The sequence below is a fragment of the Vicugna pacos genome, chromosome 18, assembly GCF_048564905.1.
Source record: "Vicugna pacos chromosome 18, VicPac4, whole genome shotgun sequence".
In the NCBI taxonomy this organism is placed as follows: domain Eukaryota; kingdom Metazoa; phylum Chordata; class Mammalia; order Artiodactyla; family Camelidae; genus Vicugna; species Vicugna pacos.
Genome location: NC_133004.1, coordinates 32519087 through 32540870, shown reverse-complemented (window position 1 = coordinate 32540870; position 21784 = coordinate 32519087). Strand labels below are relative to the sequence as shown.

At 51.2% G+C, this 21784-nt stretch overlaps 2 protein-coding genes across 2 annotated transcripts; both read left to right on the top strand.

Annotated features, from left to right (window-relative positions):
- Window positions 1-1712: 1712 nt before the first annotated feature.
- Window positions 1713-8646, top strand: CD19 (CD19 molecule). Its single transcript, XM_006201235.4, has 15 exons — window positions 1713-1800; window positions 2050-2337; window positions 2656-2859; window positions 2979-3272; window positions 4299-4409; window positions 4686-4734; window positions 5048-5136; window positions 5533-5646; window positions 5770-5874; window positions 5960-6007; window positions 6115-6171; window positions 6282-6338; window positions 6899-6991; window positions 7091-7192; window positions 7350-8646. The coding sequence occupies exons 1-14, from the start codon at window positions 1713-1715 to the stop codon at window positions 7180-7182; spliced, it is 1689 nt and encodes a 562-aa protein (XP_006201297.1). The 3' UTR covers window positions 7183-7192; window positions 7350-8646.
- A 4396-nt stretch (window positions 8647-13042) lies between these two features.
- On the top strand, window positions 13043-21494 carry NFATC2IP (nuclear factor of activated T cells 2 interacting protein). The gene is made up of 8 exons (XM_006201427.4): window positions 13043-13577; window positions 14283-14355; window positions 16606-16720; window positions 17419-17499; window positions 17593-17779; window positions 18882-19026; window positions 19151-19260; window positions 20474-21494. The coding sequence occupies exons 1-8, from the start codon at window positions 13191-13193 to the stop codon at window positions 20630-20632; spliced, it is 1257 nt and encodes a 418-aa protein (XP_006201489.4). The 5' UTR covers window positions 13043-13190; the 3' UTR covers window positions 20633-21494.
- Window positions 21495-21784: the final 290 nt, after the last annotated feature.

Sequence of the window (21784 nt, the reverse complement as noted above, 5' to 3'; positions counted from 1 at the left end):
ACTTATTGAGCACCTACTGGATGTCAGCGAGCCAGATAGTAAGGAGTCCTGTTGTAGCAGAGTGAATATTCTAGGGCAGGAGACAAACTAACAAGTAAGCAGGCCGACTTTAGGATGGGGGCAAATGCTAGGAGGGAAATAAAACAGGGGTATAAGATTCAAAGTACCTGGTGGGTCAGGGAAGGACTCTCTGAGGAAGTAACATTTGAACTGAGGCTTGAGCCACAGCAAGGAGCCAGTGGAGCGAAGAGCCGAGTAGAGAGATCCAGGAAGAAGAGCAGCAAGTGCAAAGGCCCTGAGCTGGGGCAGAGTGGCAGAGGGCTGAGGTGGGAAATGTCGTCAGGGGCAGCTTCCCTCAGGCCCTTGGAGGCCATGGTATGGAGTGTTTACTTTGACATAGATGAAAGTGGTTGCAATGTTCTAAGTTGGGGGCTGACACACTCCAGCAAGAAGACTCAGCATGTGAGGCAGCTGGGAAACTGGTGAACGGGATTGGAGAGATTTTGTTGAGTGAAAGGCAGATGGGGTCCTGCCCCCTTGCCCGTTCCATTCCCCTGATGCCCCACTCTACCCCCTCCCAGCCAACCCAACCTGACCAAAGAGAAGTGAGGGCCCTGCCAGCTGGGGGGAGGGGTCCCCTGGGGTTTGCCCGAGGCAAACAGGAAGTCACAGCTCAGTGAGACTGGCCTGGGAACCAGCAACTGAGAGAGCAGGTCTCCTGGGTCCCTGGCCCTTTTCCCTGAGTGATGGCAGCAGTAACACAGAGATTCACAGGCAGAGGCAGGGAGAGGCGAAGAGAGAGAGAGATAGGGGGTGTTTGGCAAAAGAACAGAGTTAACTTTAAGAGTTAAGACTCCTGGATTCTAGTGCCCGGTTGTACCCCCAGCCCAATGTGTGATCTCAGGCACCACTCTGCCCTTTGAGGAGGCTTCATTCAGCTGGAGCAGCAGAATGGCTTGAGCCAGTAGCCATTCATGGATGCTGTCTCTCAGATCTTGCTGTGTGCTGTGCTGGGTGGAAAATGCCGAACATGTATTGCCCTGTTTAATCTCCACAGAAGCTATTTTGATAGTACTATTCTTATCCCCAGTTTACAGAGAAAGAAACTAAGGCTAAGAGAGATGAAGACATTTAGCCAAATGGTGGAGGTGGAGGATTCAGACTCAGGTCTGCCGTATGTGTGATAGGCTGGGAGTATGGAGATGGAAGAAAGCCTAGGAAATGTCAGTTGAATGAATGAAGAGGCCATGTGTGAAGGGAAGTGAATTCAGAGCCTGAGGTTGAAGGGTGGCGGGGGCATGTAGGAGGAGGAGAGAGGACACTCATTCAACAAAGATTTCTTGGGTGCCTACAATGTGCCAACCACTGTTCCAGGGCACTGTGTGTACAGTCATGAACAGGGTGAAGTCTCTGCCGCAAGGGGCTTACAGTCAAATGAGGGGAACAGAAAGCCAGCAAGTAAGTAGACATGCAAATAAGATCATTTCACATGACAAATGCTGGGATGAAAATAAAAGTGTAGCAGGGAGGAGGCGAGTTTTGTGGTTCTGGAGGGGTGCATGGAGAAAGCGCCTGAGGCGTGACCACCCCTTCCTCTCGGGGGGACTGCCCACCCGCCCCCACAGACGCCCATGGTTCAGTGCCCACCAGGTTCCCGCCTACCCCAGCATCCCCCGCGCGCAAGGCTGGGCACCCCAGGGAGTCTGATCACCATGCCATCTCCTCTCCTCCTCTTCCTCGCGCTCTTCCTTGTCCCCGCGGGAATCAGGGCCCGGGAACCACACCTAGTGGAGGTTAAAGGTATGTCCAGAGGGCAGAGGTAGACGGAAGGGCTGGAAACCTGGGTTCCGGCTGGGTGCCCTCGGCCAAGTAACTTACCCTCTCTGAGCCTCCATTTTCTTATTTGTAAAATTCAGAGAGGGATTGAAAGGAATCTGAGGACTCATCCACTCCCAGATGGTGGGGTTATTGGGTTTATAACCCTGTGCAAAGAGTGAAGGGGCCTAGAGACTCCTCTCTCCTCCTGTCCGTTCTTCTCTCTCTCCACAGAGGGAGGCAATGCTGTGCTGTCGTGCCTTGGAGGTCCCACAGATGGTCCCACTGAGCAACTGGCCTGGTTTCAGGGGCCCCAGTCGAAACCCTTCCTAGAGCTGAGCCTAGGGTTACCAGGCCTGGGCGTCCATGTGGGGCCTCTGGGTACCCTGAAGGAGCCCCAGGGAACCCTGCTGTTCATCTTCAATGTCTCCGACCAGATGGGGGGCTTCTACCTGTGCCAACCAGGCCCCCCTTCTGAGCAGGCCTGGCAGCCTGGCTGGACGGTCAGCGTGAAGGGCAGCGGTGAGGTCCGGGCTGGGGCAGGGAGGGCTGGATGAGAGGAGGGAGGCCCACTATGGGTGGAGGGGCTCTGGCAGCTAAAATGGATCTGGAGGGAGGGCCTGGAGGGTCGGAGGGACAAACTGGGAGCCAGTTTTAGGTGGCTTCTAAAAACTACTGCGGCTTCATGACGTCAACCCTGAGCTGCTCTGTGTCTTCCACTCTTTCTCTCTGAGTCACCGTTTCTGTCTCTCTCTGGGTCTTTGTCTCTGCCTTTCTGGGTCTCTGTATCTCTCTGTCTCTCCTGGATGTCTCTGTATCTGGTTCTGGGTATCTTCCCAGGGGAAATGTTCCGGTGGAATGCTTCAGACCTCAATGACCCAAGCTGTGACCCGGAGAACAGTCCCTCAAAGGGCAGCAGGCCCTCTTCTGGTCACCCTACAAGGCCTCAGCTGTATGTGTGGGTCAAGGATCACCCTGAGATCTTATACACAGACCCTGCATGTGCCCCACCTAATGGCAGTTTGAACCAGAGCAATAACCAGGGTAAGGTGCTAGGGAGATGCCAGGAAGTGGGGGGATGGTGACTGGGAACTGGACAGTCTGTGAGGGAGGAGACCCCCTCACATATTACACTTTCTTAGCCTTGGCTCTCCCTGCCCCAGACCTCACCGTGGCCCCTGGCTCCACACTCTCGCTGACCTGTGGGGCGTCCCGTTCCTCTCTGGCCAGAGGCTCCGTCTCCTGGATCTACGTGCATCCCAACAAGCGTAGAATCCCATTGCTGAGCTTAAAAGTGAGGGAGGATGCCCAATCCAGAGAGAGGTGGGTCCTGGGCACCCCTGGAGGAAAGGCTGTTCTAGTGCTGCCCGAGGCCACAGCTCAAGATGCTGGCACCTATCATTGTAACCATGGCAACATGACCACCCAGATGCGGCTGAAGGTCACTACCCAGTCAGGTAGAGTTTCTTCCAATTGTGGGGCATCTGACTGGGGCCACTGGGAAGAATGGGAAGTCAGGCAATCTTGGCCCCCCAATCCAACCTGAGGGCTAGTCCAAGCCTCATCTGGAACCCCAACCTCTACACTGACCACTGGCTCCAACTCCTTCCTCCTTGCTTCCAACACACGACTCTTCTCCTCCCACTAGGTCGCTCCTTCCCATCGACTCTGGGAGAGTACTTCCTCCCTCATGCCTCACTGTTGGAGCCCTGAGCCCTCTTTTTAACCTTGTCTATATTTTCTCATCCTTGTCTACACACTCCTGTTTGACCTCCTTGACTCCCATGGCTCCTTAGGCCACCATGCCTTGGTGAGCCCCACACCCAGCCATCTCCTGGAGTTGCCATTTGATGTCCCACTGACACCACAGGCTCAATATGTACAAAATCAAACTTGACATCCTCCCCAGGCACAGTCTTCCGGGTGGCCCTGTGTAAGTGAAGGACACTACCATCTGCCCACGTGTGCCAGCCAGGAACCTGGGCATCCTTCTTTTTTCTCACCCATCCATCAAATTGGTTACAACTTTCTGCCCATTCTATCTCCCTTAATTCAATCCCACCATGTGGTTACAGTGGTAACCACAATTCTCCAGCTCAGTCTGAACTTTCTCTCCAAACTTTAGCACATTGCCGCATCTCACCTTTAACCTTGAGAACTGAACTCTGCCCTTCATATTGACCATGGCTGGCCTTAACTGCAGCAGGAAGCTGATCATCACGCTCCCCTTAATCTGAACATAACCTCTGACTATAGTCATAGTTTGTTGGTGGTTTACTTAATAGATGCTGCTCCAGGCTTTATGCTAGGCTCTGGGGCACAGTCCCTGTCTTCACAGGGAGGGAGGAAGGCCCTCCTTATAGCTTGAGACACTGAGGATCTATGTCTTGCCCCTGTTCCCCAGACTTATGGGCCTTTGAGGTCTTGAGGCTGGGAAGCAAGATGCCAGCCCGGGTCTCCATCTCATAGCGCTTTTCCCCTAGCAGTATGGCACTGGCTGCTGGAGACTGGTGGCTGGATAGTCCCTGTTGTGACGTTAGCTTATCTGATCTTCTGCCTGGGTTCCCTGGTGGGCTTTCTTCATCTTCGAAGAGGTGAGTCATGTCCCCCAGCTGGTCTTCCAGATCCTTAGGTCTCCTTCCTCAGGAGAGCCCTCACTGGTCACTCTGACAACCATCTTTCTCTCCTCCCTCACCTCCCTCATGGACCTCAGAATTCTGCCCCCACTCCATCTCTAACCCCCGCAAACTACTCGAGCCCTTTGGAATTGGAACTTCTGTCTCCTCCATTGACTCAAGTGACTTCCCCAGCATCCCCTAAATCTTCACTCTTGAGCTTCTCCTCTGATCACTCCCCTTAACTCCCACCAGCCCTGATCCTGAGGAGGAAAAGAAAGAGAATGACGGACCCCACCAGAAGGTAATGATGCCAGTGCCCTCCCAGCTCCCCTTCACTTTATGCTTTGCGTTTACTGTTGCCTCTGCTGAGAGTGTCTTTTCTCCATCCCTACGGTTGAAATACTGCCTAACCTTCAAAGTCCAGCACCAAAGCTACCTACTCTGTGAAGTATTCCTTGGCGTAATGGCACACCCCTCTGTAGACTGTGGCAGAACAGAGGCGCTAATTACAAGTGACCACATTTTAACCTCTGAGGGTCTAGCCTGAATTTTGAGTGTCCCCTCCAGTCCCCTCCAGGCCTGGCCTCACAGTGCAACTCCCCTTCGTTCCCCAGGTTCTACAAAGTGTCGCCTCCCACGGGAAACGGGGCCCAGAGCCAGTACGGGAACATGCTCTCCCTCTCCGCGCCCCACTCTGGCACGGGTAGGAGGCACCGCCAGGCTCCTGACCCAGAGCTAGAGTCCCACCCATTTTCCTCATCCTTCCAGTTCCCAGAGCTCCAAGCCTTCCCAAGCTCCGAGCCCCGCCTTCAGAAAAGAGCCCGCCCCAGGGTGCGGAATCCTGCCCAGATTTTAACCCCGTTCCCAGGACTCCGGACCTGAGGTCCTTCTCTGAGAGCAGAACCTCGCCCAAGACTTCAGGCCACACCTCTAGATTTAGATCCCGCCCCTGTCTCGCTACCCCCACCTCCCCCATCCCGGCTCGAGGCTGGGTACCTGGACCCGGAGTCCTCCAACAGAGCCTGAAGCATCCTCGGCCCGTAGCCCTGACCGCCCCCATCTCTTCTCACCCGCCTCGCTCCAACGCTCCTCTCGCCAGGACGCGCCCTGCGGTGGGCTGCGGGCCTGGGAGCCGCCGGGCAGTCCTACGGAAACCCGCACAGCGACGTCCAGGAGGCCAGAGCCGCGGGGTCCTGGAGCCCTCCAGGAGGCGGTGACTGAGCGGGGATCGATACTCACATGGAGGGTGCTGGAGGGGTCTGTGGCGGGAATAGTGGACTGGGGCCTGGAGGAGGTGGGCCGTGACCTGATCCCCATCCCCATCCCCAAACCCCAGGCCCAGAAGAAGAGGAAGGGGAGGCTTATGAGGAGCCGGACAGTGAGGAGGGCTCCGAGTTCTATGAGAATGACTCTAACCGTGGGCAGGACCACCTCTCCCAGGGTAAGACTGCCCTCCCCCATTGGCTCCCTCACTTTCTCTGCGGTGGGCTGCGGGCCCCCGCTAGATCTCCCTCCTTCTCCACCAGATGGCAGTGGCTATGAGAATCCTGAGGATGAAGACTCCTTCTCCAATGGTAATTTGGGGTCCTTGTGGGGCCTCAGAGACTCGGGAGGACCCACAGGACCATGGATCCCCTACAGGGCAGGAGTGGTCCCTGGAGTTCTCTTTTTTCTGCAGCAGCTGAGTCTTATGAGAATGAGGATGAAGAGCTCCCCCAGCCAGTCGCCAGGACAACAGGTGTGTTTGAAGATGGTCACATTCCTGCAGGGATGGGTAGGTGGTGGTGGTGGGGGGGGAATGTGATGGGAAGGCCAGGAGGTGTAGTGACTTCCTCCTTCCTTCTCCAGACTTCCTGAGCCCCCATGGGTCAGCCTGGGACCCCAGCAGGGAGGCAACCTCCCTTGGTGAGAAGTCCTTGGGACCTTCCTGTTTTGTCCAGACTGTGTTGATGTGGCCTTGGCCCTGACTTCAGGCCTAACCTTAACCTTGGCTCTGATCCCAAACCCAAGTCCAATCCTAACCTTAGATTTGACTCCTAACTCTAATCTCAATACTGACCCCCAATACCCATCCTGACCCCCAGTATTTACCCCATCCCTCACCATCATCAGCCCTGATCCCAATCCAAGTCCAGACTGGAATTTGTCCTCCAGCTCATCCCAGCCCCAATGCAGATCTCAGCTTCAATCCCAGCTCTCTCTACAACCTCCTCGCAACTCAGACTTTGACTCCTTCCAGTGCCGTTCTTGACCCTTTCTCTGACCATGACCATAATCTAACCCACGCCTGATCAGACCCTACAACTAACAAGGGCCCCGAACCTCACTCCTTCCTCGTACAATATTGGTCAACCTTCTACCTTCCTCTGCCCCTAATTTTCCCATCATATCTTAGGCTGCCCTTCCCTTCCCCAAGCCCCTAGTATGGCTCCAGGCCTCCAACTCTCCATCCCCTGCCCAAGCAGGGTCCCAGTCCTATGAGGATATGAGAGGGATCCTGTATGCAGCCCCCCAGCTCCGCTTCGTTCGAGCCCAGCCTGGTCCCAATCATGAGGAAGGTGGGTGCTTCTCCAGCTGTATCCTGTTGTCCTCGGAGACTTACTCCCTCCCAGCCTACTTTCTGCTACCTCATCTTACTCCTTCCTGGTCCTAACCAGATGCAGACTCTTATGAGAACATGGATAATCCTGATGGGCCAGAACCAGCATGGGGAGGAGGGGGCCGCATGGGCACCTGGAGCACTAGGTGATTCCCTCCAGGTGAGCTGGGAACTGCCCTCTAAGGATGGGAAAGAAGGAAGGAGAAAAGCAGGGATGGAAGTGAGATTCTGGTTCTCAGGAAGGGGGAAGGGAAAGGGTTTCCAAGGCTGATGCTCAGGCTCCTGGACCCCTCCCCATCACCATTTTCTCCATATAGCCTGGGCTTCCTCAGGCCCCTGAGATCCTCACCAGACTCTGAAATCCGGGACCCCAAGCAGATGGTGTCGGCCTCTGGAGCAGTGTTACTCAGGATGTCTACCCATGTGTGTGTACACAAGTGAAGCTTTGACCCACTTTGCACTTCCCAGATAAACTCAGTGAGCTCTTCCAATCTTGTGATGTAGTGCCCTGTATGGGAGGGGAAGGGAAGGTGAGGATGGCTGTACTCCCATCCCTTCCCTAGCCAGCAGAGGAGGGAGAGCTGCATCTCGGGTACCACAGGGCCTTTACCCTCCTGTGGCTTGGTCTGCACTCATTTTCCTCGCTTGCCTGCCATTCCCACCATACAGTCATTCAATTATTGTTCATTTAGCAGTTGTATGTGGGGCTCCCAGTGAAGAGAAAGCAATCCAGGAATTGGCAGCCATCACTGCCATTTACTGAGCATCTACTAAGTTCTAACATCAATGAACATATTTAATCTTACCATAACCTCAAAGGTTACTGAGCTCTTATGTGCCAGGATTGTATCAAAGTATTTTATGTATATTTTATGTATTTTATGTATATTAGTTTACGTGATCTTCACAAACAACCCTATTTCATGGAAGAGTATTTAACATCTGAGGCAGAGATGCTAAATAACATGCCCAAGGCTTGCCTACCTAATAATTGTTGGGGTCAGAACTTGACCTCTGGCAGTCTAATTCCAGAGTCTATATCATTCTTGACACTCTCTTCCTAGGTGCAGTTTTGTAGATGGAAAACCAAGTGCCAGAGAGGCCAAGTAACAGGTCTAAGGTCATACAACAAGCACTTCACAGAGCTGGAAGTGAATCTCAAAATCTGGCTGCAATTCTAGCCCTTGTGCCTACTACCTGATAAGCTGCCTATGATATAAACCAGGAACACAAAGACTTTCAGAGCTAAAAGTCCCCAGGCCCTGAAACCATTACGTAGCAAGCGCCACCACAAACTCCTGTCACAGGCACAGGCAGAATCAGTCACCTGAGGTGGATAGTCCTGGTGTCTACTGCCTGGTCTCCCCAACTCCAGTACTCTTCCGAAACCCAGGACTGCTACCTGAAACCCAAGTCCCTCTCCTGCTCCAGAAGTTTCCATGCTCTCTGTAAGACTGCCTAGATTTTTTCAGTACCTACGTTTTTATTTCTAGCATTCCTTTTCTTAATGTTCCAGTTCTTTCTACATAATGTCCTGTGTTTGTTTTAAAGACTCTGTTTCTTCTTCATCTCTGAACCTTTAAAATGGGCATTCTAATAAATTCTAATAAATGCTTTACAAGTAGCATCTCATTTTATCTTTATGACAATCCTATGAGGAAGGTATGCTTAAATTATTATCACCTTATAGCTGAGAAGACTGAGGCACAGAGAAATTAAATACTTTAATTGCTAACTTACTTTAGGCTACTTACTTAACTCAGGGACCCTCAGTTTTCCCAGTTATAAAATAGCATTAGGGAGGAGGTAGGGTGTGGTTACTGTCATCTGTACAATGGGCTGAATTCTCCCATGGCAATGTCACCATGGAAGGATTCTTTGACTTATCTGTGTTTCTCCTGTAGGAGTCCCGTGAGTTTCTTGGGCCCCACTCACATCTCCTAGAGCCAGCCTGATTTGGCTTCTGCCACAGTCTTACATACTACATGGGGTTCTGACCCTTTTATTCATGAGTTTCTCAGAGCAGGCTTTTGCCTCAGAGGTCTGGTCTGAATCCAAGCCCACACTCTGGTGACCATGAGGAATTCTAATTTCCTGCAGTAACTTTTTCCAAACTGCATTCCAAAGTCTGTGAATGGATTATTTTTCCCTCTGTCTTCCGTGCCCAGAGGAGACAGCCTTTTCACAGCTCCCAGCTTTGGGCAGGGGGCTTAGATTCAATTCTCTGCTATTCCTGGGCCCTCAGCCTTGACTTCTGTCCTCATGTGACTCCAATCCTAGGGATCTCACCACTCCCATGGGCTGCCGCCTCGCTGTTGTGGCTTTGATTTCCCATTAAGAAAAAGAAAAGAAAGCAGTGTTTCTTGTTATATTTGCATAGGGTATGTTTGGAGTGTAGGAAGTGGGAAATGAACCTTCAGCATTTCCTTGGGCTTCCATCTTGGGCACATGGGCAAAAATAAAATAAAATAAATAAATAAACATCCTAAATCCAGCTTAGAATTTACACCCACACCTTACCCCTCGGCTAACATAAGCTTTCCCTATCACCATGGTCCCCACCATTCTCTATTGCCTTTCCCCAGCCTGCTGCATTCATGGTTTCCTGCCTGAAGCACTGGAACACATGACTTCTGGTGAAAAAACATCCTTCTTTTTTCTTCTTTGGCGGGACATAATTAGGTTTGTTTTTTATTTTTAATGGAGGTACTGCGGATTGAACCTAGGACCTCATGCATGCTAAGCATGCACTCTACCACTGAGCTGTACCCACCGCACCATCCTGCCTTCTTGAGGGTAAATTCATGTCTGGGTCTTTTCTGTGCCCTTGGTACCCAGCCAGGGGATGGCAAAGATCAGGAACTCAGGAAATGAGTGGGGGAAGGAGGAGTGAATGAAGGATTGTGGCAATTCCTGAGATTCAGGGATCAGGGAATGGAGCGACTCCTATGATCATCCACCACCCAGGGAAGTCTCATGGGAAGATGAGGAACTGATGTGTGCTAACTCCAGCGTGGTGCTCTGGATGCACACTATCTGGATTTGAATCCCAGCTCCACTTGTTCCTGGCTGTGAGACTCAAGCTCTCTGTGCTGCAGTTTCCTGGTCTATAAAATAAGGACAAGCTACCTTAATGAGCCTTACATGAGATGGAAAGCACAAGACAGTGGCATAGGGGGCACTCGGACATTAGCTATTATTATTATTTGGCACTGATTAAGGGCCTACTGTGTGCCAGGAGCCAGAGGGCACCCAGACCGTTTGGACTGGGACTTTTTCCAGTGCAGGGACCTGTTCAGAAGAAAGCCACATTCTAAAGCTTCTCAACTTCCCACTCCATGATCTTTTTTTTTTTTTTTTTGGCAGGGGCTAGACTTTTGGCATAGCTCTGGAGTGAGATTTAGGGAGAAGGAGGCTTGAGGGAAGTTTCAGACCCTCAGGGTCACTCCTGGTTTGCAGTGATCTCCCAAGTGGGGCCCAAGGCTGCAGAAAGGACTTTGGTGCAAACTCTGCATCTCCAGCCTGGCAACAAAGAGTGGCTGAAGGTGTCCTGGGGCTGGGAGGTCCTTGGAGTCCCCTCTGTTCTTGGGAAACAGCCCCACCTGCTGGGGGTGTCTGCCTTCAATCTTGGCCTTTGGCTGAGTCTACGTGGAGGACTTGGGATCTGGGCTGAGTTGGGGTCCACATGTGGGGGATATTAATTTGGTAGAGGAGAGGGATGGGATGAGATGTGGGTGGTCGTCAAGATGCTATATTGGATGGGTGTGCAAAGTACAAGTTATGTGAACGTTATATGTGTGAGAGACAGGTGGTACTGGGTGTATGCTGTGTGGGTATTACGTGTGAAGTGTGGTGTGGCATTTACGGTGTGAAGTGTCAGGGGTGTGAAAATGAATAAAGGGAAACCTCATCAAAATAGAGTCGGAAGGCTAGAAGCGGGGGGAACTTTCACACAGTATACCACTAGCCATCAATTACAGGAAGAATTGTCAGTAAAGACCCCAACAGAAGAATCATGGACAGAAGAGAATCATCAGTTACAGGTCCCAACAGGAAAAGATATACGTTGCATCTCCTAGAAGAAGTCTACTACCCCAGTAACTCAGGCTATGAGAAACCATCATTATCCTGAACTCTCACTTTTTTCCAATGGACTTTCATTCAAAACAACCCTTCCCAACACCCTCCCTTTTCTCTATAAAATCACATTCTTCTTTGTTTGACTGGTCAATGGCTTTTTGCTATAGCTTACTTGTCCTAAATTGCAATTCCTCTGCTATACCTGAATAAACCCATTCTTGCTGGTAAAATAGCTGACTTTTATTCTTAAGGTCAACAGGGTCATGCAGTTGAAGGCAATATGGGGGTGTCTGTGTTGTACTGGGGTGCACGTTGAACAGGAGTTGTAGTTGTGTGGAGGATATGGTAGCCTCTGAGGTATGTGATGTCATTCATTGGTGGGTGTGTTGGGGAAATATAATGAAAAAACAAAGTCTTCTTCCAACCCAGAAAACCTCTCCACAGAGATAGTAGGGACAGAAAACAGTTTTATTATTGAATAGGCATTAAACCAGAATGCATATCACAGGCAATCCGCTAAGACTGATTGCAAAGGCAGAATGAAATCTCACCCTCTTATATATAGCCAAGCAGGTACAACCCATTATCCTGTTTTCAGGATAAATTTTCAAAGACCCACCTCTCTCTCTTCCGATCACAATGCTATGAGACTAGAAATCAACAAGGAAAAAAACTGCAGAAAAACACAAACTTGTGGAAGCTACGCAACATGCTACTAAACAACCAATGGATCACTGAGAAAAATAAAAGAGGAAATCAAGATACCTAGAGATAAATGAAAACAAAAACACCATCATCCCAAACCTATGGGACACAGCAAAAGCGGTTCTAAGAGGGAAGTTTGTAGCGATACAAGCTTACCTTAGGAAATAAGAAAAATCTTAAATAAATGGTCTAATATTACACTTTGAGCAATATTACAATAAGAACAAAACCCATACCTCGTTTTCAAGAGAAACAATAACTAGGCGTCAAGTAAGAGGGCTTGACAGCACCTTTTGTCACACATAGTTCATCCTAACTTTATCGTGGTGATTGATCGGCTTTTATCCAAGGGAGAAAAACTTTTCATCTGTTTTTGATGAGGGGTGGTTTTGTATATTGCAGCAAGGCCCCCAGGAAGTTAGGCTCATTCTCCCGCTGGAGCGGAGATCGGGAGGCTGAAAGCTATTTCTTGACGCTTGCATTTCAAAAAAAGACTGCTCACAGGTCCTGGAGTTCCCGACTTACGGGCAAGAGGCTTATTCAGCCATTATCAAGACTTACAAACATTTCGAAAGAAATTCCGAAAGACAAAGGAGGAAGGGGGAGAAGTCACGTACCTTATTTTCAACAGGGAGAATTAAGTTTCCAGTTTTTCACATGTATTTGCCCTTCCAAGTGTTGTTTGTGAGGCGAGTGGTGTTTAAGCTTATATTGTGGGAGGGTGTCGCAAGGATGTACGTTGCGTTGACTTTGCGCTTGAAGCTGTCTGGTGTGAGGGAGGGTGTGTATGCTGTTGGAGGTAATTCGGGGAGTTGCATGGTGTTGAAGTCTTGGTCCAGGTTGTGTACTGTGTGGATTCTGCAAGTGAGGAGGGGTGTCTGCGAGGAATCGGTGTTGAACGGGATTACTCCGCCCACTTGTGGTCAGGGGATAGAAAGAAGAGGATACCCTTGTCGCCCGCTGTTTCTGGAAGCAATTTCCAGCCCGCCTCGCTCCTCTCTGCGGCCTGAGGACTAGCCGCCGGCAATTCCCAGGATGCTCTGCTCCTTCACCAACCGGAAAAAAGAATCTCTTTGATGGGCGGGGCTAGGAGAAGGCAAGAGAGGCAGCTCAGCCAATGGGTGAGCCGGATCGAATCGAAACCTACGCCGATTGCGTTTAGACTGATTGGAATGTTTGGCGCCTTGGTTTCAGTGGTGAATGCATGATGGGCGGGTGCAGTGACCAGTGAAAAGGCGGGAGGCGGACCCAAAGGGTATGGGCGGGGTGAGGCGCAGACTAGCAGGCGGTTAGCCCAATAAAGGGCGGAAATCGCTGGAGGGGGCCGGGCGAGTCGACTAGAGGCGGGCGACTGTCGCGTCCCGGTGTGTGCCATGGCGGAGCCGGTGAGGCAGCGGGGCCGGCGGCCCAGAGGCGGTGGTGTCAGCCGAGGGGCTCGGGGGTCCCGGGGCGGCCGGGGTCGGCGTCCTCGCTCCCAGGGATCTCCAGCCCGACGCACCCTGGACTCAGTGCTGGTGGACTTGGTCAGCGACAGCGATGAGGATGTCTTGGAGGTCGCAACGGCGTGCGGCTCTGCGGACCCGGTCGAGGTCCCGCTCCCGGAACCCCCTTTGCCGGCCGCACCCCGGGACGACAGCGACAGTGACAGCGAAGGGGAGGACGCACGGCCGGCTGGAGCCCCTCCGGTCCTGGTCAGGCGGCGGCGGCGGCTGCTACTGGATCCAGGCGAGGCACCGGCGGTTCCAGTGTACTCCGAGAAGGTGCAGCCGGACACCCGGGAGGGCTAGGCTTGGGAGTGCTGAGGATAGGGTTTTCTGGGGTTGGTCTTGGGGGACGAAAAGGAAGCAGGGGTAGGGCCTTGGAGCCAGAGAGGTGGCAGGGTTCATGGGGTTTCTGCAAATTGGGGAGGTGAAGGGGTTTGGATTGTGTTGGGAGTTTGGGATTCCCGGGAGCTGGCGTGTCAGGAGTTTAGAGAGGCCAAGGGACTGGGATCCCTGATGGTTTACAGAGGAGCTGAGAGGACCTGGGGCTGGGATTTGGGGCACGTTGGGTTTGAAAGGTTGAGGCCCATTACTAAGGATCCAGGAGAACGGGGGCTGCGGTCCTTGGAAGTTCAGGGAGGACTGGGGGCTCCAGGAGGCTGGAGTCCTCACGTGGTAGGGTATGTTAGAGGGGCTGGGATTTCCAAGGATTCTAAAATAGCTAGATTACTAGCACCCTCCTAAAAATGGGAAACTACGCTTGTATTCTTATAGTGCATCAGGGAAAGGGGTGTAGGAGTCAGGGTATCCAATTCTGGATCCTGGGTAAGCTGAGCTTCTGAGTCCCTGTGAGAGGGCGGTGGGGTCTACATCCTTAGGGAGAACGTGGGAGCTAGAGGAGACCTGAATGGGATGGAAGAATCGACCCCAGTTTTCCCTTTAAGTGGAGGGAGGCTTTGGGACTGATCTACTTTTTCTTTGCAGGTGAAAAGCAGCCTCCACCTCATCCCAGATCACATGTCCCTCTTGAAATTCTGTCCCCCAGGGACTGAGGAAGGTAAGGGAGGGCTTCCAGGGAGAGGTGCCCAGCACTGGGCTCTCTGAGACTTTCTGGAGTTTTACATCCCTATAGTTAGTTGTTCCCTGAGGCTAGGGGAAGGAAACGGGAGAGGTGACTCCTGCATCCTAGCCTCCTGAAAGGAGCTGGATAACCAGAAGGCACAGAAAGTACTGTCAAAAAAAAATCTTCCCCCAACTCTAATAGACATAAGAAGGTGCTAATACACTGATTTCCAGGTTCTATCCTCAGAGATTTTGATTCTGTAATCCTAGAGGCTGGGGAGGAGGAGGTGTTGAGAACCTGTAACATCTTGTTATATCTGCAGCAAGTTTCTTGGGAACACTCTGGAGCCAACAGGATGTTCTTTGAATCTTATCAGGGCTGCCCAGTCTTTGTCCTCCCCGAGTGATGTGACTTTTGCAAACCATTCAAGGGCAGTGAATAGGAATCAAGTCTAACAAAGAAGTGATCCAGTGGGAAAACGCAGACCTTGGACTAAGACTTCTGTACCATGAGGGAGTATGGCAGGACGATTAAGAGCTGATTCAGGAACTAGCTGGCCTGGGTTTGGAGTCCCAGTTCCACCCCTTAGTAGCTGTGTGACCTTGGGTGAATTAATCTCACAATGTTTCAATTTCCTCATCAGCAAAATGGGGCTAAGTTATGGACCTAGGTCAGAGGGTTTTGATGACAAGTAGAATATATAGAAAGCCCCCTCGTGGGCTACATACATGGTTTAGTACAGTACCTGGAACATAGAATTACAAGGATACCTCTGTCCTTGCTACTTAAAATGTGGGCCCAGGAGTGCTGAGCATCCCCAGGAGCTTATCAGAAATGCAGAATCTCAGGCCTCTGGCAGCTACTAGGACAGAGTTCCTCAGCCTCAGTGCTACTGACGTTTGGACTGGATAATTCTTTGTGTGGGGCTGTCCTGTGCATTGTGGGATGTTCAGCAGCATACTGACATCTACCCACCAGATGCCAGGATCACACCCCAACCCCCTCCCCCTCTCATTGTGATAACCGAAATTGTCTCCAGACATTGCCACATGTTCCCAGGGAGGCAAAATTGCCTCTGGTTGAGAACACTGATCTAGGATTTATTATCAGTGTTGTGTAATCACAGTATTTATTTTTATGGTTAATGATGATCTTTTATTGTGGCAAGCAAATGGAAAAGAGCTATATTCTAGAATAGTACCTGGTTTCCTTTTGTTAGACATTTAAGTTAAAATGAGTAATTTGGAGGTGGGGGTATAGCTCAAGTGGTACAGTGCGTGCTTAGCATGCATGAGGTCCTGGGTTCAATCCCCAGTACCTCCTCTAAAAATAAATAAATAAGTAAACCTAATTACCACCCCCCCAAACAAACAAAAACAATGAGTTATTTATTTATTTATTTATTTTATTTGTGGGGAGGTAATTAGATTTACTTATTTATTTTTGGAGGAGGTTCTGGGAAATGAACCCAGGACCTCAGGCATGCTAAGCACATGCTCTACCACTTGAGCTATACCCTCCCCAACAATTAGTAATTTAAAGAAAGGTATTAAATAATACAGAGATATGTCAAAATGATAATGATGCTCACATGGATGAAATTTGAGAAACATGAGCTTAGCAGGCCTGTACTTACCTCTTTACCTCATCCCCTCCCCCACCACCCCAAGACTCACATATTCTCTCTGTGCCCATCAACTTGAGAATGGAAAGAAAATAAGAGAAATATTTTTAAAAAAAATCATCCTTTGACAACATTTGTTGTAATGTATGTTTTATACCATATATACTAATATGTACATGTATGGTAAGTAGGGTATGTGTGTATATTAAGTAAATATATACTTTCTGGGTTGTGTGCTCAGTTTTGTTCATTTGTGGGGTGCAGGTGATCACAACTGAGCAGAGCGCTGCTTCAGTTGGAGTGGGCCACCTTCCGACAGTCTGCACGTTGTCTCCTGCCTTAGTGCAAGGCTCGGACTCTCCTGCTCTATGTCAGACTCCAGCTCATCCTTTTCTCCGACTTAGGCATCCTTGTCTCCGAGTTAGGCATTCCCCTTTTGACTCATGTCCCTGGAGCCCTTCCCTAGTATTATTGTGTGGTCATGTGTGTCTGGGGGCCCCTTAGTCTCCTCCTTCCTCAGAACCTTCTGAAGCCCCTGACTTGTCTCTCCTTGGCCTTCCACCGCCCTCTCTTGGCTAACCCTTAACACTCCTCCCCCCCGGCCCCCTGACCGTCCCCAGAGCCGGACATAGCAGATTCCAGCAGTCCCCGTGCTGAGGATTCCCCATGTCCAGAGTCTCCCTGGAAGAAGAAGCTGAGGAGTAAGGATGGAGAAGAGAAGAAAAAGGTGTTACCGTGAGTGAGGCAAGGGCACTGGGGCTATCGGAGCAGAAAGGGAGTTGGTGGGGTAGGCTGAGGGGGGCAGGACCCTTGGCTAGCTCCTGAAAGGGTAAGGAGAAGGGATAGAAGGAGTCTGGAGGCGCCAGTGAGGAATGAAGCTCTTGGGAAAAGAAGTGGTCCCCACCTGTGGAGGACAGCAGACCCTCAGGACCCCGCAGGGGAAGTGTTTCAGCTTTTTGTCTAAGATGGTCATGATGCAGGGGTGAAGGAAGTAGCTCAAGACCTCCCTGTGGTTCAGATCCTGCCAGCTGGCTCTTAACCATCCTCTCTGTACATCAATTTCCTCTTCTATAAAATGGGGATAATAGTGGTACCCATGTCAGAAATTTTGAGTAGATTAGAGTGAACCGTTGGCATATAATAAGTGCTTGGTGTCTTTTGGATGTTATCAGACATTGACCTGGGAAGTCACTTTTCTTAAAAGTTAGGAATCCTCCTCCCTCATATTTGGGTCATATAAATATAAAAATGATGACTCAGATTTCTCCTGTCCTTACCTTCCCCTACCTTCCAATAAGATGGATATTACCAGAAGGTGCTCCCTTCTGATTCTCCAGGTCCCTCTCTGGTCCTCAGGGGTCTATAGCCCATGAAGAGAGGTGTGGGGCTGGGGTCTCACCTTGTTCTCCATCCTGTTCCTCTTTTGTCTGCAGGGTTGAGGACACCTCTCCTTTGCCCCCACCTCCACCACGAACCAAAAGCAGAAAGCATACTCGGGCACTCCAGAAGTTAAGGTGCCAAGGGCAGGGGGCTCTGGGCTGGAGTGGAAAGGGACAATATGGAGGTGGGTCCACCCTGGCTGACCCCAAGTCCTTTCTGCACCCCAGGGAAGTGAACAAGCGCCTCCAAGACCTCCGTTCCTCTCTGAGTCCCAAGCAGCCCCAGGGCCAGGAGCACCTGAGCCAAGAGGATGAAGTGGTCCTGGTAGAGGGGCCCACTCTCCCAGAGAACCCCCGAGTCTTGCGGCTCAAAATCCGGTGCCGGGCTGACCTGGTCAGATTGTCCATCAGAATGGTAAGTGCCTGACGGGTCTGAGAGAAGGGTTCCCAGGAGATGCGTGTGGAGAGACAGTGGTGTCCGGGCAGAAGGGACCATGTCTTCCTTTGCCCACCATGTCGTCTGGAGCTGCCCTGCGCTCTCAGTGCCCCCACCTTTGTGCTCACTGTTCCCTTTGTCCAGATTTTTTCCTCCTCCTCCCCTCTCTTTCTGGGAAACTTCCCACCCTTTTTTTTTTTTAATTTTTTTTGAGGGGTGGTAATTAGGTTTACTTATGTATTTATTTTTAGAGGAGGTACTGGGGATTGAACCCAGGACCCTGTGCTTGCTAAGCATGGGCCCTACCACTTGAGCTACACTGCCCCGCCCCCCCCCCCCATTCTTCAAGGCTCCATTTAAACATCCTAAGAAGCTTTGCTTGGTGGGGCCTCCCCAGGGATGTGTCCCTCCCTCTTTCCTTCTCTTAGACCCTGTGTTTCTCTCTCGTGCTTGCTTTTACTGCATTGGACCCCCAGATGTCACTCGCTCCTTCCAAGCTCCCCTGGCTTCCTGGTGAAGACTCCTGTTTTTGTAGGGATGACCCCAATTCTAAACCAAGAATTGATAACAGAAATGACCATTTAGTGCATTGGGCAAGCAACTAAGCCAGAGCTTGCACACTAGCAGCCTGTGGCCTGATCAACAGCACATCTGTTGCACTGTAGGGTGCTTTTAAAACATAGGCGTTCACAGCCAACCTTTGCAATGGGCAATTTCATACCAAGATCAAGATTTCCAGTTTCTCTTAAACAGGAAGATGCAGTACCTGGCTGCTGTTCCCATGTGGTACCAATCAGCTGGAGCTTCGGAACAGCTGGCCTGTTTAGATGAGGCATATCCGGTTCTGATTTGCTGCAGTCCCCACTGCTCCCTTTCTTCTCCTAACCCATGGCTGCTTCGTTTCTTTGTGTCACTTGCCTGAACCCTTCATTGACATGATTTTATTCTGTGCCTTGCCAGGTCGATCTGGTGGACCTCACAGCTGAGGAGTTCAGAGAGTGGTTAAGGACAGAAACTGGGCAAGGATTGGCAGGGAGCACACAGGCAGGAAGGCTTCCTTTGCTTCTTGTCCCCCTCCCAGTCGGAGCCCCTACAGAGTGTGGTGGACCACATGGCCGCCCGTCTCGGGGTGTCCCCAAGCAGGATCCTCTTGCTCTTTGGAGAAACAGAGCTGTCCCCTACCGCCACCCCCAGGACCCTAAAGCTTGGAGTGGCTGACATCATTGGTGAGAGGAAGGCAGGGAGGCTTGAGGAGGCTTTTCCACAGGGAGGGGCTGTGGGGAGAGGCCCGAAGGGGGCCCTGCTTCCAACCCACGCTCAGGCCTGGCTTCCTCATCCTTCCTCTTGCAGATTGTGTGGTGCTGGCAAGTTCTCCGGAGGCTGCGGAGACGTCCCAACTGCTCCAGCTGCGAGTGCAGGGGAAGGAGAAGCACCAGATGCTGGAAGTCTCGCTGCCTCGAGTGAGTGGGAGAGGTGGCTCTCGGTACCCCTGCCCATGCCCTCCGCTGTCTCTCTCGTCAGTTGGTGGAGGGTGGAGTCACCACTTTCTGTGGTCTTGGGTTCCCGCCCATCCTAGATGGTGGGAAAAGGCCAGGGTTCAGCTTCCCTCCCTCTTCTGCTGGGAACCTTGGCTCTGGTCTCCTAACTCCTTCTCCTGGTTAGAGTGGAAATCACCCTTGGACAGTAACCAATAAAGCCCATCAAACTAACAGGCACACTTCAAAGAGAAGTGGACAGTCCTTGTGCTAAGGATGGTTACATTCAGGGTGTTAGTGAATTTCACAACAATCTCACGTGGGAATGCACTGCAGTTACCCTCATTTAACAGATAAGGAGTCCAATATCCATAGAAGTGGAGTAACTTGCTGTATTAGTTTCCCAGGGCTGCTGTAACAAAATACGACAGACTGGGTGGCTTCAAACAATAGAAATGTATTCACTCCCAGTTTTGGAGACTCGAAGTCCGAAGTCAAGTTGTCGGCAGGGTCATGCTCCCTCTGAGACTCTGGGTAGAATCCTTCCCTGCTCCCTCTCAGCTTCTGGTGGTGGCTGACAACCTTGGAGTCCCTTAGCTCATGGCATCACTCCAATCTCCACCTCTTTTATCACATGACGTTCTCCCGGGTGTCTCCCTGTATGTCTGTTTTCTCTTCATACGAGGGCACCGGTCCAATTGCCTTAGTGCTCACTGTGTGTCCCATCACATATGACCTCATCTTAACCTGATCACATCTTCCAAACAAGGTCACATTCACGTTTACCAGGGGTGAGGACCACCAGTAATCTTTTGGGTGCAGTAGGGACACAGTCAACCCATAGCTCTTGTCTAAGGTCACACGTCCAGTTCAATGGGAACGCCTGGCCCCCAGCTCTGATGACACTCACCCCAGAGCCCAGGCTGGCTTCCTCATGGTCATACATGCCTCCACTGGTGGGAGAGACTGGCCTTGGAGAACCTGCCTGATCCAGAGCCGACGTCCCAGCCCTGGGCTCTGTGGCCCAGCTCCCTAGTGAGGAACCTAGGGAGGAACCGGCTGTGCTGGCTTCTTTGATTACTCGCCTTCCCTCTGTGATCCCTTGTCCTCCCTGTCCCAAGTCCTCCGTCCATCCCTATAAGTTCTCCTCAGCCCCTCTTTTCAAATTCTTGCATCCATTTTTTTCCTCTCCCTCCAGGATTCTCCTCTCAAGACCCTCATGTCCCGCTACGAGGAGGCCATGGGACTCTCGGGCCACAAGCTCTCTTTCTTCTTTGATGGGACAAAGCTTTCAGGCAAGGAGCTGCCAGCTGATCTGGGCATGGAATCCGGGGACCTCATTGAGGTCTGGGGCTGAAACCCCACTCCCTGTTTGGAGGCCCAGCCTGGACGTGGGGAGACCGGCTGCCCCCTTTTGGCCCCATAAGGGCCATCTGAAGCTGAGGTAGACCTTATCTTCAAGCTGAAGCAAAATCAAGGAGTGATCTTTGACCCCCTCTCCTGTCGACCCGTTTCAAGCCGTTAGCTACCTGATTAGTTGTGTGGTTGTCCTTGCCACCCTGGGTGGACCGTGGCTCCATGCACATCGGGTACTGAGTTTTGCAGCCCCCTGGGATACGCAGAAGGTATCCCTCACCCTTTTTTTCACTGAAATCTCTGTTATGAAACTGCTCGTATTTAAGGAGCAGTTGAAATAAGGGTTGGGTGTGGGATTCCAGGCCTGGAATTTATGCCACATCTAGGACCAGCAGTGGCCTCAGTGTCACTTGTGGGTGGGGGTGAAGTTTGCAGGAGGCACAGGGCTCCTTGGCTTGCAGGAAACTAAATGATCAAGCTCACGCACATATTAGCTTAAGCATAGCAGATCACGGGTTAGTCTTTTAAAGAATATGGTAGATTCTCAGCCTGGGGTGTCCTCCACCCCACGACCCTTTAGAGCCACCTTCCTGATGCACACACATTATTTAAGGCATAGTTGAGCACCTTGAGCCTTTTGGTTTCAGATCTCTGGATTATAGTCCACGCAAGGCTTCTCTAGTTTTGTGACTTGTCCCCTTCCTTCACACTGTCCTCTCCTGTAAACACCCATACTAATGTATTGATTACGTGTCTTTGAATGTGACTGTATCCTTGAAAAATGCCACGTTGTATGTGTGAATATACTTTTTCCGTATGTAATATTATGCTGTAGATCTTCTGCTGTTCCTTTTTTCACTCAACCTGTGTGGGGTTGTTTGTTCGTTTGTTTGTTTGTTTGAATGGAGGTCCTGGGGATTGAACCCAGGACCTTGTGCATACCAAGCATGTGCTCTACCACTGAGCTGTGCCCCTCCCCCGCAACATGCATTGCTTATGCTCCATCTGCATCATTTCTTTGACCTGCTTTGAGGGATTCCACGGTGGGTGTCAACTGCCTTTTACTCCCATATTTGCTAACTGGTGGACACCTGGGTGCCTCCGACTCCCTAGCACATATACGAGGCCACGATGAACATCCCTGAATGCATCC

What these genes read in the sequence shown, in the direction of transcription:
- CD19 (XM_006201235.4), top strand. Translation starts at nt 1,713, where the DNA reads ATGCCATCTCCTCTCCTCCTCTTCCTCGCGCTCTTCCTTGTCCCCGCG. An exon ending in GAACCAGAGCAATAACCAGG is followed by an intron (nt 2,860 to 2,978) that starts GTAAGGTGCTAG and finishes TCCCTGCCCCAG; the next exon opens with ACCTCACCGTGGCCCCTGGC. An exon ending in CAGGGAGGCAACCTCCCTTG is followed by an intron (nt 6,339 to 6,898) that starts GTGAGAAGTCCT and finishes CTGCCCAAGCAG; the next exon opens with GGTCCCAGTCCTATGAGGAT.
- NFATC2IP (XM_006201427.4), top strand. Translation starts at nt 13,191, where the DNA reads ATGGCGGAGCCGGTGAGGCAGCGGGGCCGGCGGCCCAGAGGCGGTGGT. An exon ending in TCAGATTGTCCATCAGAATG is followed by an intron (nt 17,780 to 18,881) that starts GTAAGTGCCTGA and finishes TCCCCCTCCCAG; the next exon opens with TCGGAGCCCCTACAGAGTGT. An exon ending in TGGAAGTCTCGCTGCCTCGA is followed by an intron (nt 19,261 to 20,473) that starts GTGAGTGGGAGA and finishes CTCTCCCTCCAG; the next exon opens with GATTCTCCTCTCAAGACCCT.